The sequence below is a fragment of the Aythya ferina genome (genome assembly GCF_964211825.1).
Source record: "Aythya ferina genome assembly, chromosome: 20".
NCBI lineage: Eukaryota > Metazoa > Chordata > Aves > Anseriformes > Anatidae > Aythya > Aythya ferina.
In genome coordinates, this window is record NC_140318.1 from 9,375,613 (window position 1) to 9,394,868 (window position 19,256).

Here is a 19,256-nt window from a genome sequence, read left to right on the forward strand (position 1 = left end):
GGGCTGCAGCATCCTTCCTGAGCCTCCCGTCATCTGGGAGGGCAGCAGGGGTGATGCTGGTGGGTGTAGGACAAGGGGACTCCACGAGCCACCCGCAGCCTTATCTGGGGGAAGATGCTCAGCATGAAGCTGCCTCTGGGTGCGTGCTGCTCCTCACTGCCTGCAGAAGTGGAGAAGGGTGGGAACTAAAGCGGGTGCTGCCTCCCTGCAAGGGTGTAATTGAAGCAGCAGCCACAACTGGGAGCAGGGCTCAGCCCAACCTGCAGCCTTACACCGTAGGAAAAATGCAGATCTGGTCTCAAGTCCATATTTCTGCAGTTTGAGGCTCTTTGATAATGTGCAAAATTAATCAGATCACCCCTGGCCTCAGAACTCTGAAGTTCAGTTGAGGTTTGGGCTGTTTGGCTGGAATCCAGCTCTACTTCTGGCACAGCCATGCACAGGCTTTAGAGGTTTCTAAGTAGATAGGCAAAAATTAAAGATATCTTATGAAAAGTCTATTTTAGAAGCAAACTACTCATGTGTACCTGAGTTCTGTGGATGTGTTCTGCAGACAGAAATTAAACTAGGTACCAGGTAACTCACAAGGAGAAGGCAGACCTGGGAAGGCACAGCAGCAGTGCCTCCGCCCTGCAAAATCAGCTGCAGCAACTGAGAACATCACACAGGGGCATGGAGACACCTCACTATGGAAATCAGTCCTGTTTAAAATGCTTCTTTAAATATATATTTCTTTGGTATTCCCTTTTTCCCTCTTTTCCTTTTTAATTGCACAAGACTGGGGGAAAGACAACGGGACAGCTGGATGCTTGTGGCACACGTGTGTGACCACAGCACCGACCTGGCTGCCCAGCTGCAAGCATCTACAGCCTGCTCCCAGCAGTGACTGGCTCCATGCTCAGTCAATGGAGACTCAGAGATGCTAAAAGGAGCCTTTGATTACTTCAAAAGCTTTGGGTTTGTGTGCATGATTAGTAGCTCTGCAGAAGTGTTTGTCTAGCTGTCCATCTGTCTGAAATACCTAAGAGCTGGGACTCGGTTTCTTGAGGGCATTCGTGGTAAGGTGAGCACGAATTGCTCCTAGCAGAGATGCTTCTTCAAAGCAGCTACCATAGTGTCCAGAAACACAACAAAACAAATACAGAAAAGATATCTAACTGGCTAATTTTAAGGTTGTGTTTACTTTTTTAAATCCTGCTATGCTGAGGAAGGATCTTACAGGATGTCATTTCTGAGTCTCTTCTTGCTGCTATTTGTTCCACACAAAGGCAGGCTGAGCTTTGGGTTTAGTTTAAGTCTCTTTACAAAAATCTTGCTTTCATATGGGCTCATAAAAAAAAAAAAAAAAAAAAAAAAGTACCATGGGGAGGGACGTTGTGGTCTGGATCCACTGCACCAAGCACCGCGAGGTGCAGAAGTTGGGCTTGGTGGCAGCCAAAATGAGGTCAACAGCAAAAAAAATCAGACCCAAAAGACAATAAAAAATATCCTGTTCAGTTTGATGGATGCTGAATTACCCAAATTCTAAGTGCCTGTGACAGACTTCTCCCTCTGAAGCAGTGAGGTTCAGTGTTCAAAGATCCCAAAGCGTTGCCCCTGCAGATGCCCAAGTGGGAGCTGCCAGGAGAGCAGCACGGCTTTTCTGGACCTGCTCTGTGATTTCGGCTCTGTCTGCCTGAGCTTCCACTGTGTTCATCAAGGCAGCAGCTAGCAGCCTTTCGGATATAATGCTTTTTTTTTGTGGTTCAATTAAAAAGTTTTCAGAATCAACAGTCAGTTTGAGTGATTTCTTCATCTTACCGTCTTAAATGTTTTGCATTAAAATAATTTCTTTCACGAGGGTATTTAAGGAGCCCTTCTGGCATTGCCTCTGCTTAATAGCTTGCTAACTCCTACAGCACTGCCTACTCTAATTACGCCAATCTAATTTAGTGGGGGGGAAAAGCACCATAATACTGAAGGACTAGTGAGAGCGGGTAGTCAGAAGTGGTAAGAAGACAAATGGGAATTGTAGTGGCAGGGTAATTTGCTCGTTAGCATCCTCCCTCCCCAGCGTAGCCTAAATGGAAGCAGAATGAGAGAGAGAGAAACACTGAGAGAGATAGCAGAGACACAGTAAGAAAGACAAACCGACGTGCCATCTTTTCAAAGACCAAAAAAATGGTTACAAAAAAAAAAAAAAAAAAAGCAGCAGATCCAAAATCCAGGCTGCTCAGGAAGCAGATAGAGCGCTAGGAAGAGCCCAGGACAACCACACCAATGTCACAGAAACCCGGCACCCGCTGCAGCCACGGCACAAAAAGCTGGTGGGTTGGCAGGAGCTGCTGGGGTGGTCTACCTTATAGGCAACGCGAGCAGGGCATTTCTTTCCAAGGCCTAGAGGTGGGGACATGTGTCTCAGCATCTCATACATGTCTGTGTAACTGATGCGCCCGCTTGGAGTCAGAGGGAGAGAGGCAAAAGCAAAAGGAGACGGAAATCAAAGCAGACCGGGGTGGGGGGAAAAAGGGGAGGTGGGGAAGGGAAAGGGCAACACAGCGGGGAAATGAGGAGGAGAGAGAGAAAAGGGGAAGCAGACAAGAGAACAGATATCTGGTTAATCAGGCTTCTCAGGAAAACAGAACCAAAGTAAAGAGGTGGGTAAGTGGAGAGGCTCTCCGCTCCCGTTCCTGCGGTTCGGCGCCCAGCGTCTCCATGGGGAACTGCCACGGCCCCTGAGGCAGCGGCCGGGAATGATTGAGGTCTTGTCCGGGAGAGAGGCATGGGGAGGGTTTGGGGGGCTCTTTTGGGGGTGGAAGGGCTGCTTACTGCTCCCCCAAACCAGTCCGAGAGGTCGTGGTCACCATGCCGGGGAGAGCTGGTAGGCAGAGTTATGGGACAGGGGGCTTAGAGAAAACGCTCAGCTTTCCCTCAGCGAACGGAGAGTTTGGTTTGGGGGTTAGCTTATGGGCTAACAGCAAAGCAAAAAATCCTAATCTGCTCAGAGACACAGACTGGGGCTGCTCTGACTCCAAGCCAAGGGAGCAATTCCACAGAACCCCAAACAGCCTGAATTTGGGGCTGGCAAAATCCCAACGCAGCACTCAATCTGTAGGACAGTGGAAGAAAGGGGGTTTGTTTCTGCCTTTCTTTTGACGAGCCTCTCTTTCCTCAAGGTGATGTCCACTGCCTTTCTCCACCAGTGAGGTTTGAGTGGCTGCCCTGTGTGCCCGAGGGAGCTGGGAATTGCAGAGATTTGGGCACAGGTCCTAAGATCCATCCCTTAAGGATGACATCTCCCTTCAGTGCATGCTGCTGGCAACTGAAATCCTGCCCTGAAAAGCACGGGAGGCAGACACAGCAAGGAATGTTCCTGCTTCTCCTTTTTCTAACTGGGAACATGCCTGTGGGAATCTCATTTTGTTTAATCAATATTGAAAACTTGGAAAGGCAGGAAAAATTGCCATTTCCACTGTAGCAGGAGGAAAACCAAGACCTAAGCACTCCTGAAACCCTTTCCTCGAGCAGGGCAGCTGCAGGAGCAGGCACTGCCCAAACCCTGCAGAAAGCATCGGTGCAGAAGGGGGTGGACAAGAGAACTTACCCAGCCAGCACCGTCTATTCCTGCCCTTAGTACCTAATGCCCTCAGCATACCTCCCAGGCTTTAGAGCCCAGAGCTAATTTGAAGGCTGATGAGGGACACAAATTGTAATTACAGCCAATTACAGACTTCCCCCTGGCCTCCTTCTTCTGCCCCTGTTCCTGGCAGAGGCCCCATGCCTCCTCTGCAATGCAAGTTAACCCTTATTTCCCTGTAAGGTGAGGGAATTACCTGGGCTGGAGTGCTCGAGAAGAGCCAGGGCAGGCTCCTCGCTGGCTGCTTCCTCCTGCATCCCTTCTGCTCCTTGTGCACTGGCAACAAGGAAATCCCTCCTGTCCTGGGACCTCACTGGCATCCAGTGCCTGCCAATGCTGACGTCTTGGCAAGACCTGTCCTCGATTCCTCCTTTTGCTCCCAAGGTGGGGACTCCTTTCCTGGGCCAGAGGTTTCCCGGTATGCCTACAGTAGCTTAATTCACTTGTGTTGCTGCCAGGGCAGCCTCTGGCTGCTGCAGTGGGGTAGGCTCAAAGCTCTCCCTTCATCTGCCCCTGCCTGGACACCCCCAAAATTGGACTTGCTGCTCCCTAGAAATCTTGGGATAACTTTTCTCTCCAGTGTGTATACAAAGCAAAAAAAGCTGTACTGCTTTTCCCCAGTACTTCCCACCCAGACCTGCGAGGTGCAGGTCAAGGGTTTGCTGTCTCATAAGGCTGCCTGGTCCCAGCCAGCTGGGTGTGGGAGGGGATGGGGACAGGGACAGGGACAGGGACGGGGACGGGGACAGGTGAGATGCGTGGAGGAGCGAGGAGGCAGTCCATCAATCATTCCTTGGTCAGGCAGTGGGGCGGTTACATTATGGTTTCTGTTCTATACCACTTGCATTTGCACTTGGGGGTTAAAAAAAAAAAAAAAAAGAAACAAAACCAAAACTGAGAATGCTGGAGGGAGTCTCTGAAGTTGCAAACCTTGTATGCCACCCTATGAGGGCACTTCTTTCCTAAGCCCAGGGGTGGAGCAATTACACGTAACAAATTGTACATATCCTTATAATGAATCCGGCAACTGGAAAGAAAACATCAGATGTTACGAGAGCACAAACCACGGGGCATCAGCCTTCCTGCTTCCAAACAGAAGAGGCTGGAAGGACAAGGTGTGCTGAAAAAGCAAGGTTAGTCTGGTAGCAACTGGGTTTGCAGAGAAAGAGGCACTTTAACACAGACTGAGAGAGAGAGAGAGAACTTCCAGTGGCTCAACAAAAGCCATGTATGCACATTTTCTTCTGTGAAAACCATCAGAGTCATTCAGCAGACTTCCCATCCCTTGCATTTAGTTACCTTTGTCACTGTGTTTTATTTCCCTGTGCCTGAGCATCTGCCTACAGACACCTACGCACCGCCCCAGCACGGCAGCAGCGCAGAGAAACCAGAGCCCACAGCACACAAATGGCCTAATTACTGGATTATTACGGGGATTCAAATGAGCTGGTTCAAAAGAGCTTAGGAACCTCCACCTCCCACCGTTATTACCTGCACAGCCCCAGCAGGGCCATACTTTGCTGCGTGGACAGCAAGCAGTTTGCTGGAGGGCCAGCAACTGCATCTCAAGGGGCTTCGCAGGGCCACCGGTGCTGGGAAAATGGAGCTTTCCTCACCAGGAGGCGAAATCGGACGCTTCATGTTCAGTCTCATTAACTCACAACAATATTTTCAGCCAATTTAACAGTGGGATTAGATTTCTTAATCTACTGCGAGTAACCAAATCTTGTACAGAAAGAGCTGTGCTGAACTTCAAAGCGACCTCTGAAGAAAAATGAGATGATTTGGCTTCGCTGTGTTTATTTTGGTATGTTGTATAAAGAAGGCTGGAATATTTTGGAATAGCTCCTTCAATATTACTGCTTTTTTGGACGTGAAAAATTAAGGTCTATTCAAAACCTTCACAATCAAGTCAAAACTATTAATTTAGAAACAGATCAAATGGGACTGCACAAGTCTTGGCTGCAGGCCTAATCATAGTTATAAAAAGTATATTGGCTTAACTGAGTCAAGTCAAGTGGTATACCAAAAATTTAGAACGGTTTTGCAAAATCAGCATGTGGAAAATACAAACGAGCATTTCCCTGCCTTCTCTGAGAGTCGATGGGAGCCCTCCTTGGCTGTCCCTCGTGGCGATGCGATGACGATGGACAAACCGACATTTCTAGTATCACTAAAGCGTGTGCATGGGAAAGGGGGTACAAGAGACAAAATTCTCACTTTATATGTCCTTAAAAATAAAGGTAGACTTAAATCCAATTTTATTTGCTAGTTCATCCTTCAATTCAGCATTATCCTGGTTAACTTGCAGCCCTGGACCAACTCCCTGTGTGTTTGTTCTCTCGCTCTCTCTCCTTTTCTGTGATGCCTGAGGCTTCTGCCACCTCTAAATCCAACAGTTTTACCACACTTACCTCTCCTGAACATTACATGCGTTTACAACAGCTGCTAGCTGCTTTTTTTTTTTTTTAATTCTTGTTGAATATTATTCCCCAGAAAATTTTAGATAAAATCGGAGGTTGAAAGAAAAACAAGGGTGGTTATAAGAAAAGCATCAGAAAGAGGTATGTAAATACACACACAATAAGCTTGTGTTGAAAATACTACCACCATAACAAAAGCAGAACGACACTTGTATTTTTCCTCAGGTGCATCTTTCATCGAAGGACTCAAAGTGGACAAGCACCGTCATTTCTTTTTGTGTGGGACTACCAAGGAGGACACTTTGCGAGAGGGCATGAAACTGAAGGATTGCAACACAGCCTGGTGCTGCCTGGGAGTCTCATGTTGTGCAAATTGTACCCTGGTGGATATTTCCCATTATGCTACATATACATGTACTGGGAGCCAAAATGTGGTAAAGAAATGACTGACATGGAAAACGACCAATGAGATGGATGTTTTCTTTCAGTGAGTTTGACCAACTAAAAAACAGGTTCTCTACAGCCCTGTGTCTTCAGATCACAACTGGGTGCTTTGTCCTGCTGGGAGCTCAGCCTTGGGCACCGGGATTAATCTCAATCCTCAGATAACTACTGGGAAATGTAATGTCCAGAGCTTCACAGAAGTTCAGCCCAAATGATCAAAAAATCCGTTCTGGCCTTAAAGTATGAATGAATTTCAGATTACTTTTAAATTGCAGAAGTGTTAGTCCCACTTGTGAAAACATAAATGATTTCAGTGGAACTATTCACACATGGAAAATCCGGAACGTGCACATGTTTTGGGACCCAGCCTTGAGTATCACGTCTTGGCTGTCCCTTGGTTTGCACTTTGGCCCCTTGTTACTCTGCCAACATCAATAGCTTCACACCAGAGCAAAACAGAAACAAGGTTAGAGAAAAATAGAATTAGAATCTTAGTATTTGCTGTATTTTGTATTAACAGCTCCAGAAGTGAATGGTTTGCCCCAAGTGCTTCACAAAATCCAACCTCTGCACTCAGAGTAAAAAAATCTTTAAACTTTCTTGGGTGGAAAGCTCCTGAACACATAAACATTAAAAAAAACCACAGAGGTATTCATTTTTTCCCTCACAGGTGTGTGACTTCTCCCACAGATGCTAATCAGAGCCCAGATTATGTTTTAAGGAGACAAAGGGTGCTCCGAAGTTCTCAGTCTCATTGAGATTTTCTAGTGGTAAGAGATAGGATTGGATTTGAAAAACAAAAATAGCTATTTACTGCCTGCCAAGTACCCACAAAGGATGTGTCTGTAGTATAAAGCACGTGGTAACGGAAATCTGCTTAGAGATTAGGAGCTGCTCGTATATGTGCCATATATATGCAGGCTCGTGGTATAGATAGCTCTGAGATAGTTAAAATTGCACACAGTTCAGAGAAATGCAGTCTTTCTGGAGTAGGTTTACATTTAAAGATAGCCTAAATCAATTTAAGTGAGATTTTAAAGCAGCTTAATTGCATCCTAGCAGGGAGTTTTTAGATCCTGATTATACAACCTCTTTCTGCATCTGTCTCTGCTGAAGGGAAACAACAAGAAAAGGTGGAAATGTTGGAGGAGCTGGAGGCAGCTTCATTGCAAATACAGAGGAACTCACTGCCGAGTAACTCATGGGGATGATGGCGGAAACAAAATTAGCAGGGCTTGGAAAAAAAAGCCTCCCAGCAGGCAAACGCCCAAGCTGCAGAATATTACAGAAATTCCTGTGATCTGTATCTAAAAGCATCTAAAGATGAAAATAAGTCACCAGGACTGTTGTGCAGTGGCTTACTCTGGGCAAGGGAGAAAAGGAGCATGTTGACATCAGTTTTGCTCTGGAAATGATTGCTAGTCAAAGCTGTTTCCGTATATTTTGAATCCCTTAAAATGCTGTAGTGGTAGCTCTTGGGTCTATCGCTGCCCAAAGCACCTCCTCTGGGGCTGTGCTACCAGAGTAGAGGTGCAGCTTTCCCTGTGATTGTCTTTGAACAGGAAAAGCAAAGACAAACATTAAAACCAAATACCTCACTGTCGGGTTGTGAGAAAAGCATTTTCTCCTTTAACATGCTCACATATCAGGAACACTTTATCGGTGGCTGACTGAGAACTGACACGCTTCCAAAGTCAGGCTAACGGCATTTTCTTCTTATTAGTGCACGTGTCTTAGATTTCAACTGCAAACCCAAAAGCTAAAATATTATTTATAAGAAAAAAATATCCCCTCTACAATGATGATGTCATTAGAAGGAGGCTTCCAAGATCAAAACACAAGATTTGATGAGAAATGTCTGCTTAAAAAACACATTTTCAGCAAGCTATCCTATGTTAAGGATCATTGCATCACTCCCTGCTGCCTCACAGGTGCATGCAAGGAAAGGATGAATTCTGGGCCAGAACACTTAACGTAGAGACCAAGCTGTGGAGCAGATCAACTCCTTTTAAGGAGACATCATTGTGAAATCTTGAATTCTCTTTTTTGGAGTGCAACATCAGTGCTCTGCACAGGATTTGTGAAGCTGGTCAGGCAGTTCTCAGCTAAGACAGGAATGCTGTCTAAGCAAGGAGTAGCAAGACTTAGCTTCACAAGTTATCAAAAGTGCTGCCAATGGCAAGAGATTCAGTATAATTTTATCTTCTCACTGGGATGCAGGAACCAAAGACAATCAAAGCTGCTTCTGGAAACGTTAAACATTTTTTCTGCTTGGCTTTTTAGCCAAGATGACTTGAAGTTACCATATTATTTTTTGGCTGTGTGCACACATGCAGTGGTGCTGGTTGTGTTTGTCTTTTTTGAGTTGTTTTTGTCTGTCTCATATCTACTGAAAGGAAACTCCCTTGTAATGACATCAGTTTCATTCATCTCCAATACATGGTGAATTGAACTTGGAGTATTCTCCTCCAACATTACTTAAAGCTCTGGAGTTTTTATTCCTTCTGGAGCTGTGCTCACATTTAGAAGTCTGTGTGTGTGCACATCTGATACCTACACACAATGTATATCCTTCCTCCACATGCAAGCGTAACAGCATACATACCAGGCAGCTGGGTCATATTCAGCCCAGACACGAACAAACTCATCCAAATGATGGGGCCCAAGGATGGAGGAGTCTCTTGTCAGGTATTCAAAGTTGTCCATAATCACAGCCACAAATAGGTTCAACATCTGCAGAGAGGAAGCAATGATGGAATTAGGGAGGAAAAAATAAAAAAGGTAGGAAAGTAAAAGGGTTAACATTTCCTTAGCAGGATGTGAGGTTTCTACACTGTGACCAATTTTTAGGAGCAGGAATTGTCCATAGCTCCATACAGAAACTGCTTTTTGCTCTCAGGAGAGTAGCACAGCCCTGTCCTCCTTGCTGCTGTTTCAAAATCCCTGCAGGAGCCAAGTACTGCAGGCAGATGGTGAAGGCACAACCCTGGAGTCCACTGAGGTGTTTGCCAGGAATATCAGCCCCTGGCCCCACCTGAAACCCACCATGGCCTTAGGCCAGAAAGATGAAGGCTTACAGGATATTGAGCAGAGAACTTCTGAAACCATGTGGATTTTAACATATAGAGAAAAAAATACCGTGAGGATATGCTGATGGGCAAACTTTTTTCTTTTTACAACTGCAAAGCGAGGTGCTTGATTTTCCCATTCTCAGAGCAGGGCTACTTCTTACCAAATAATGGCCCAAACCACACAAAACAACTCTGCCCAGGGCAGCACCATGGGGTGCTTCTGACTACCTCAAAAAGACCAAGCAGCAGCTGCACCCCAGGGAATGAACCTGGCAAACCCAGATCTGGGTGCCCAGGGACCTGCTGCCACCTCCTCCTTCCCTGTCCTCTCCAAGGCAGTTCCAGTTCTGTGGTACGAGGCAGGTTTGCACGGCTTGGAGAGTTTGTCACCATCTCTGTCACTGGTGAGGTTCTCCAGCATGACCACGGACTGCCTGGGGCTGCCCCTTCACACCAGCACAGGCTGGCCCATGAGCTGCTGCTTCACTGACTGGATCGTGCCAGCTCTTCCAGAACTTTCATAGCAAGGCAAATCAAGATAAAACGGCTAGAAGAAAAGCCATTCTTCAGCCTGAACATCCTATTTTAAGCTCATAACAATTCACACCTTCAAAGATCCCCTGAAAGACAAGGGGCAGGACACATAAAAAGCTCCTCTCCCTAATGGCTGTTCTCTGCAAAGGCTTTTTGGTTTATTAAGTCTCCTCTCGTTAAAGTTAATGGAAGAAACCCAAGGATTTCAATGGGAGAAGATCAAGCTGCAGCTGGCAGAATGGAAGACCAGGAGGGCAGGTGGGAACAGATGCTCCTGTGCCAGAAAAAGACCTGAGGGGCACGAGGAAGGCTTCTGTCCTTCTGTCTCTTGTAGGGAGGCTGAGCTGCTGCTCTGCACCACGGCCACGAAGCAGCAAAGCCAAGCAGAACGTGGATGTCCCCAGCTGATCAGCATCTGCCAGCCATTAAAAGCAAATCAGACAGTGGAGATCTGGGGCTTGTGATGTTTAGAAGTCATATTCCTGAGCAGTCTGGAGGGAGAGGCCCTAACTTTGGTGAACACGCAGTGCACAGAGTCCTTCTGGGACGTGATCCACTGGTGCCTACAAGCAGAGTCCTTAATGAATCGCCTGTACAACAACCCAGAGCAGTCCAAACTGTCTCTGAATAAGCTTCTCAAAGACTGGAAGCACCACAAACACATCAGCAGTGTTTGCTCACATGAGGTGTTGCTGTACCAGGACCCAGTCTGGCAGCGCCTGCTTGGCTCCCTCCCACAAACACACACAGCCAGTTGGGCATGCTGAAGGTATTCAGGGTGTTTCTGAAGATGTCAAAGCTCTCAGGACTGCTATAACATGGGCAAAGCTGCAGGAACCCCACACTTATCACGGTACCCCCAGAACATCGAGAGGCAAAGTAACTTTGGTGAGTTTGTCCCTTGATCCCAAGCCCCTTGCACTGATCCCAGCTCTGGCCGTGGCTCAGGGCAGTTTTCCCTTACTTACATAAAGCTGTTTCTATAGTTTCTGTATTTTTTAATTTCATTTTATATTTTCCTAGTGTGTAAATTTACAGGAGGAAAATGATGTCAGGCTGGCCATCTACAAAGAGCCAGAAACAACATTGCAAAACAAACACATTACCCAATTTCCCCCAAACCCACGGTGTAAAACCACCCAGCAAACCATTAAAACGTTCCCTCCCGGCCGGGCTGTGGCTCTGTAATTCTTTAATTGCCTGTGGGGACCCAGAGGCTTCCTTGCAATGAAGTGCTGAGCGCATGTTAAGAAATGAGTTCCAGCCCTGGCCACCCCCCCTGCTCTTGTGGGGGCTCCCCCCTCACCCTGCCAGCAGACCCAGGCTGTGGTTTCACTGGGTGTGCTGGGAGCACCGGCTCGGAGGCAAAGCTCATGCAAAGCCGTGGTTTACACACGTGTGCCCCAGCCTCCACGCCTGCTACTGCATTTCCAGGATGTCAGCCAGGAAGGGTGAGCTGGGGGACATTTTTTTTTTTAATTTATTTGTTATTATTTTTATTTTTTTTCTTTTTTTAAAGAAAAGGCTTTAGGAACAATGATGTGCTTGAAAATACCAACGAGAATGTCTGATGTTAGAGAAGGATTTGTACAAGAAAGGATTTAGGATTTAAAGTACAGAGTGCTGAAGGGATCTGTAAATGGAGCATTAACTTTGCATGAGCTTTCAGGGCTCCACATTTTTTAATATATGCAGAAGAAATAATCCCCAGGATGTCAAAGGGGCAGCAGCAGCTGGACAAAGGAACTCAGTAGGGGCCACTGAAGCTGCTCTATCTATGTATGGCATCAAACTGCCACATGTACCTCTTTTTCCTGGTTAAAGGTTTCAGATGATAGCAGGGATTAGCTGCACAAAACATCAAATCTTATATTTTAAAAAATCAAGCCATGGAACTGAAAGTAGGCTTGATATGTAGCTTTTTGGGACATTTCAGAGCTGTGATTTTTATCTCTTGCTGCTTGAAGTTTAATTGGGTCCCTGTCCCTGGTTTTCCATCTCTCTGTCCCAGCAGTGTAGGGAAGAACCAAGCCCTGAGAGCAGAGAGGTTTTTATGCACACAAGTGATTATAAAGACACTGGCACGTATTAAAAGCTTAGACTCAGCCCCGTACGATGGCCATGGGCATGCATCAAGCACATCAGCTCCACGTACTTTCATGTCTAAAGCTTTCCTGACACCATCTCAGAAGAAAATGCATTTATTTGTCAAAGAAAACAAAACACACCATCTAACAAGCGTGATGCTCCCGGCTGCCTGCTACAAGCACTTCTGCACCAATGTTATCTCGGCCATTCTCTCCCTGCCCTCCCATCTCCTTCTTCAAAGGGCCACGTTACAAATCAAGACAAAACAGATTAATGCTTAATTCCAAATATTAGACCCCCCATGGGAAGAAAGATAAAACCCTTCCCTTTAAACTAATGACTAAATGGTCTCTTTGGGGATTAAAGGGATTTTATCACCAGGATGATAAATGGGTTTTAGCAAAGCGGGCTCGTAACGTTGTACAAATCCCAGCCAGGGCGAAGGGGAAACAAGGGGGTGGGGAGGGCCTGGCAGGAACCACCCCAGCACCCGCCTTTTGGGAGCGATGGGGACTGACTTACCAGGAAGGAGCAGAGGAAGATGAAGGACACGAAGTAGAAATAGGCAAAGTCGCTGCCGCACTCGTTCTTGGTGAGGCCGGAGAGTGGGTCGCAGGCCCGGTTGCTCAGGCACGACAGCATGATCTCGTGCCAGGCCTCCCCTGTGGCGCTCCTGTGGGAGGGCAAGCAGGGGGGTGAGCTCATCCCTGCCCAATTAACTGAGGTAATTAGGAGGAAGGTTGTGTCCAGGTGGTGAGAAATATATTTGCCTTAGGAGTCTCAGCAGCCAACAAAAGAAAGGAAAATGTTTCCCTCTGTTATGGGGAGGCAAAAGGAATCAAACAGGCTCAGATAGGCTATGCTCAGTTTATGGAGAATAAAGCCAGATGGAGTTCAATAAGTCAAGAACAAAGCAGAAACGGGAATAAACACAGATTATATTGTGTTCTTTTGGAGCACCTAACATCTCTGTCCTAGCTCTGGTGGCAAACCCAGTGGAGATGCTGGGAAATGAAGCCAGGACCCTCCACTTGAATTCTCCATTGCTCTTGTCAGGAGATGCAGAAATACTGCATTGGCCTGCTTGGTCACAAGGCTTTGGGTCCAGGTTTCATGACAATCTCCTGGGTTTTCTCCCTCCTTTCCCTTCTCCCCCTCATTTTGGGTGTGAGAGCTGAAGTGACAGGTAGGTGAACCCTAAGCAAATCCTAACATTTACTCTCTATTGTGTGGCAAAATATAGCCAAAAGGAAAACCTTGGCAGGCCCAGAGGGTCTGCCCTCAAAATAAACCAACCCCTGCAATGTGCATGCATGGATCAGAGGCTGAGGGATCCCTATGTTTGCTTACTCTGGCTTTTCACAGAACCTCAGATTTTCTCCCACTGTTTCTGCACCCCACTCAGAGGTGCTTTTAGGGCTGTCCTACAGCTCTATGAAAAGCCCAACCCATTGCAGCATTACTTACAATCACGCAGAGTGGGTGCAAAGCTGTTCATTCTCATATTGAGACTTCAGCTCCCCCAGAAACCTCACAAACACCCAGAATTTGGCCCCACTTTCAAAGACGACAAATTCCAACAAGCAGCAGCGCTGGGCAAAGACCCTGGGGTCCTGGTGCCTGGGATGACTTAGTGCTCAGTGCAGACTGAAACGGCTCCCAGGCCACTGGATTATACAGCAGATTGTACCAGTGGCATTTCGTCCTTAAGCCCTGTTCCCTCGTGCAGAAACCTGCTCCCCGTCACGGTCCTGCTGCCTCCACCTGCTCTCTCCCACTGTGTGGCTCCGGAGAGGAATCAGAGGTTGAAGAATTATCTGGCCTTATGGAAATTTAGAGTTTTGTTTCAAGTGACTATTCTGAGCTGGAGGGGACTAATTTCATTTCTGGAGATGCTGGTGTGTTGTATCTGATCTATCTAAGGGCAAACCCTTAGCATTAAGGATGAGGAAGCAGGACTGAGTGCTTTACTTCAAATGCTGCGTGCCCAACTCCCAGCATATGGGAAAACAAAGATTTATTTACTGCTTGCATACAAATATTTTGTATGCAAATATTTTGTATACTTACCTGAACAGAAGCATCAAGGCTTGCAGGAAGGTACGGAAATTATTGTGCCGATTGATGGAGGTCTCGTCATCCAGCGCAATGTTTCCAAATACCTGCCACGGAGAGCAGAAGTGTTACAGGGCAAATACAGCTTCATGTAGATTCACATAGGAGTGGTCAGCAAAGGTGGCGAGGTGGAGTTAGAAGCAGCAACAGGAAAAGAATTTGCCCTGGTTTGAGAGATCTGAATAGCTTGAATGGTTTCAGTGCTGAGCAGGGAGGTAGAATTGTGTTGTGGAAATCAAATGGTGGAAAAAATCAGGATAACGTGCTTCATCTTCAAGAAGACCTTTCCAATGTTGCTGTTCAGCTCCAGCCCAAGCCAAGAAAGTTTTCTCACCTCTTCTCAGCCTGAGCAGCTCAGTGGCTGCATCCGTGTCCCCTGCTCTCACCCACAGGCAGGGCCCAGCACCAGGTGCCTGCAGCCCAGACTTGGTCTGTGAGCTCTCCCCTTGTACACCCACAAATATTAGCAGCAGGTTCAACACGACACCTGGCAGTAAGGGTAGGAAAAGGTGGCCCTTTTTTGCACTTGTAGTTAACCTGACACCAGGCACGAAGAGCTTTTGTGCCTCCTCCTAAGGCAGGTATCGATGCTGCTGCAGAGGCAGTAACCCACCCCAACCCTGCGGGACAAAACCAGGCTACTTACGGTCAGTATCAGAACCAAAATTTTACCTGCATGCCAATAATGGCATAGATGAAGAAGAGCATTGCAATGAGGAGACACACATAAGGCAAGGCCTGTGGGAACGGAGAAGAAGGTATTAATGACAGCAAACACATGCTTTAGCTGGTAGTATTTAATTCCTGGCAGCATTATGTTCTGTGGTGTTTGTCCTTTAGGTGAAGAAGCTGGGAAGAGAAGAGGGGCAATCCTGGCAGCTTTCAGCAGCCACAGTCCCAGAACCAAGCATTTATCAATTACAAACCAGCCTGGGTTTTCCAAGAGCTCTGTAGGTATCCTTGCAGGCAGACAAGCAGTAACAAGGGAACACACAATAAGAAGCTCTGCAGCAGGCACTGTGGCTACTGGCAGGCACTAGTGCTTCCTATGCATAATTGGAGAGACAAACCTTAATTTTTAATGACCTTGCTATAAATTTAGTACAAGAAAAAATATATATTCAAGGAGCAAGCTTCTGCTCTGAATTAGGCACAGTCTGCACCCCAAGAGGGCAAAAAAGATTCTGAGTTTTCATGAGAAATCAGTGAGCAATACAACATAATTATATTGCACAAGCTGGGAGTAATAGCTACTTTGCACTCAGGCTAAATGAAGGAGTAATTAATGCCTCTTAATTAGCAATAGCTGAAAAGCTGAGAAGCCCTGACCATGGGGACAGGAGAGGGGTTATGCAGCCTGCAGCCAAGGACCTCTGCTGGGCACCTCTGCACAGGGATGAGAGCTCAGCTCAGACGGTGGACAGAGGACAGACAGACAGATCCTGCCACAGACACAGTTGTGTCCCTGTCAGCCCAACACCCACCAGACTGGGTGCCTGTGCTGCAGCCCTGCCTTTGGGACACATCAGGTTCGTGTCCCCCTACTTTTGTGGGGGGACAGAGCAAGGCAGCAGCCTATGCCACATGTGGTTTGTTTGTGCAAGGCACACCTGGAACAGCACGTTTCAGATTGGCATCACTGCCAATGTGTTAACAACCTGGCAGCTGCCCACACCACTCAGAAACCAAGCCCTGACTGAGCCCCCTCTCTCAGGTCTGACCAAGACTACGCAGTCCAAGGATGCCCCCCTGGGTGGACACATCCCAGACCCCACCTCTCAGCCTCTGGGAGAGGCTCTCTTGGCTGCAGCAAACCTCATTAGTTACAAGGTGAGAGCAGCAGCACTGTTTTCTCTCTCTGTCCTCAAGAAAAACATGGCCTAATGAATCTCATTGCTTGTGTCCTTTAAGGCATGCCCCCCAGTCCTTTCCCATTAGTTGCTTGATGGTTGGGTTTCTCCTCTGTTAAATTCTACCAGGACTTATATACACAAACAAACTATTCTGGGTTAACACGTTAACACACTTTTACTAATTGACTATGTCTCTTAACCTGCAGAAAAGTGAGGTAAGTTTTAAACCTAAACCTTGCACTTGCTGCAGGCATGAAGGCCCTCACTAATCAGACTGTCTTCTCTTTTTGCTAATACCTGAATCTTGATACTTTGCCCTAAGGATTTTGTCATGGTTTCTAGGGCAACCTGAGTGTTATGAACTTATTCTGGGTGCTTTCAGACTCATACTCCAAAAAGCTCAGCACCTGCAGCATTCAGAGGCTGCTCAGTGCAAATCAGCTGATGTTGGTGCAAAATAAGCGTTACTGCCATTGCATGGTGGAGCTGCAGCGTGGCCGTTCCTTTGGCAAGCTCTTTGATGGTCAGTGGCTGATGCTGCAGAAGTGCAAAGCGTTTCCCCATGTCCCTTCCCTGCCTCCCCGCGGCCCAACTCTCACCTTAAAGGACTGCACAAACGTCCAGAGCAAGATGCGGATAGTGTAACCCTGGCGGAGGAGCTTGATAAGTCTGGCTGCCCTGAAGAGCCGTAGGAAGCTGAGGTTGATGAAGTTGTCCTGTGGAAAGTAAAGGTTTTGTGTCCTTCAGAAATTAACGCGATGAGAAACCACAGCCCGCAAAAAAGAAATTAAAATTACCAGCTTCACGATCTAAGCAGCAAATCGGCCACCAGAAAACCTTCCAAAAGAAACATTCGTCAGTGCAGATCACTCCACATGCAGCAAGTATGAGAAAATCCCTCTCCACAAGAGCCCTCCCCTCTACTCCTGGGTCAATGATAGAAAAGGAAATGGCCCTTCCACGCTGTCCATGGAGGTCTTGTTTGCTTTGAGTAAGGCAGATTTTCTCCCCTAAAGACTCAGGGAGAGGTAATGGTGCCATGTTATCATTTTTATAAAGAACAAGGTTGTTTTCAAGTCTTGGTCTGCTTGCTTTCTGCAATGAACTGATCTTAAGCCAAGACGGTTTTAACAGTCTGCATATGTAGCCTCTGCTATAACAAAGGAAGGCATTGTCCAGGGAAGATTAAAACATCCTTGATAAAATAAGGATGTTTTCTAACCTGAAGATTTTAAGTATTTGTATACAGCTTGTGACTGGACAGGCTTGTCAAGGAGAAATGGCACCAGCAAGACTTTGGGAGATGGATCACTGGCAGCAAATCGGTGGGGGAGGTCGAGTGTTCAGCAGGTGGATGCCTTAGGAACCTGCTGGGTTTTTTTGTTTGTTTGTTTTTGTTTTTAATTATTACTAAGTATGCTTTCACAGGTGGACCAAATAACTTCTAGAGACAGGTTCTGATTTCCATTTGTTTTGTGTGATTCTCCCCACCCCACAGCCTGTTTTTTTTTTTCTTTCCTTTATGGGAAGGAGGTTGCTTGCCCCAATGAGCTAATCTAGAGAGGGTTCTTTCCAAAACAAAACATGCAAAAGCCAGATCCCTCTTGCCCTCCTGTTTTAAGGAGACGAAAAATATCCCCCCGTTCTGTACCTATTCCAATTCACTTATTTGTGACTCTCTGGTCACAGCCACTTGTTTGACTGAGTTAGCTAAAGAGAGAAAACGGCCCGCTTCAAACTGTCAAGCAGTGGAGGGGAAAATACAATCGTAAGGAGCTCGTGTTGGTAAAGATGAGCAGAAACAGTCTTTCTCTTGTATTATCGTTTTACCAGAAGACACCCAGTCATATTAACGTGACCCACATTTCTTGCTCATTTGGCTACAGAGCTCATGCTGAATTTGGGGGGCTTGTTGGATCTATTCATTCCTTTAAATGCCAGCTCAGTTTTTGGGCCATTAGCATCGCATTCCACCAATCCCATCAAAGAGTTCAAGAAATCAGTCTCAGGCATGCACTTGGTTTCTCTCATGTTAAAAACGCAAGCAGCTCAGAGTTAGGCACAGACCGTATATCAGACTCAATCCTCAAATAAAGAGAAAAGAGAAAAGCATAGGTATGTTCCATGAAAGAGCAGACAACACCGAGCTCATTCAAGTCAGCAACAAAAAGCAGCTCTGGCAGGCAAACCACAAGCAAGGATTCCCCTGGGTTGGTCAAGGTCAGTGCAATAGGTACTAAATATCCAACACCTGTCTCTGAGCAACAATTCTGTTTTATTTTTCACATTGGTTATCTTCCCTTCACTGGCTGAACTCACCTTAGCAGGTAAGGGCTGTACAAGAGCCAGGGGACAGAGCCTGAGCATGGCTGGAGAGCTGGAGAGCCACCGGCCGCCTGCTCCAGGTCCTCCCGCCTGGGCAGCTGCACCCGGCGAGCAGCAGGGCTGGATCCAGCCCAGGGCAAAGGTTTAACCCAGAGCCCGTTGTAATCACGGGAATGCCCCTGTAGGAGCTGGATTGGCCCTTATATGACCCTGCTCATTGCACCACTACAAATCAGGCAAATTATTGCCTTCAGAGCATCACTCGAGCCAGATCTCCCCATGCACAAGCCTAAGGCTCCTCCAAAGAGCATGCATGCAGGAGCATCTGCAGGATCCAGGTCTCTGTGTGGGAGCCTGCCTTACCTGCCTCTTCCATGTTAATACAGCTTAGCAGCAAAACCTTCCTTTTGTTCAGCTTTTGCTATAATCTCATAACCAGAGTTAGCACAATGCTTCACGTCTGATTTGGTCTGTGCTAGCTGCAAAGTCGCACTTCGCACAGGCTGGCCCTGTGCAGCTTGGGGCTTTCTATAGGATCGTGGTGTGCGTGCAGGATGAGTGGGGGCTTCAAAACTGTGCTTGGTTGCAAATTTCCACTCCTTGGGATTTGGATGGGCAAATAGTTTTCTTTTTGTTTGTTTGTTTTCTCTCCCAGTCCCAACCCATCCTTTTTTTGGCTTATCCACTGCCATTTCCTAAAGGGCAGCAGAAGCCCCAGCTCTGTGGGGAATTCCTCGCAACCCAGGAAAATCCAGCATCATCCGCGTGCACAGAGCCCACAAAGGAC

At 46.9% G+C, this 19,256-nt stretch overlaps 1 protein-coding gene across 14 annotated transcripts in view; it reads right to left on the reverse strand.

Moving 5' to 3' along the window:
* CACNA1B (calcium voltage-gated channel subunit alpha1 B) overlaps positions 1-19,256 on the reverse strand; it is a 302,614-nt gene that overhangs the window by 22,099 nt on the left and 261,259 nt on the right. For all 14 annotated transcript variants that reach the window (XM_084494378.1, XM_084494376.1, XM_084494371.1 and 11 more), the window contains 6 exons: positions 16,744-16,860; positions 14,964-15,029; positions 14,247-14,338; positions 12,699-12,849; positions 9,089-9,216; positions 2,339-2,435 (listed from right to left, as the gene is read on the reverse strand). In XM_084494378.1, coding sequence (XP_084350504.1) covers positions 2,339-2,435; positions 9,089-9,216; positions 12,699-12,849; positions 14,247-14,338; positions 14,964-15,029; positions 16,744-16,860 — 651 coding nt within the window. The remainder of the gene's footprint in view (positions 1-2,338; positions 2,436-9,088; positions 9,217-12,698; positions 12,850-14,246; positions 14,339-14,963; positions 15,030-16,743; positions 16,861-19,256) is intronic.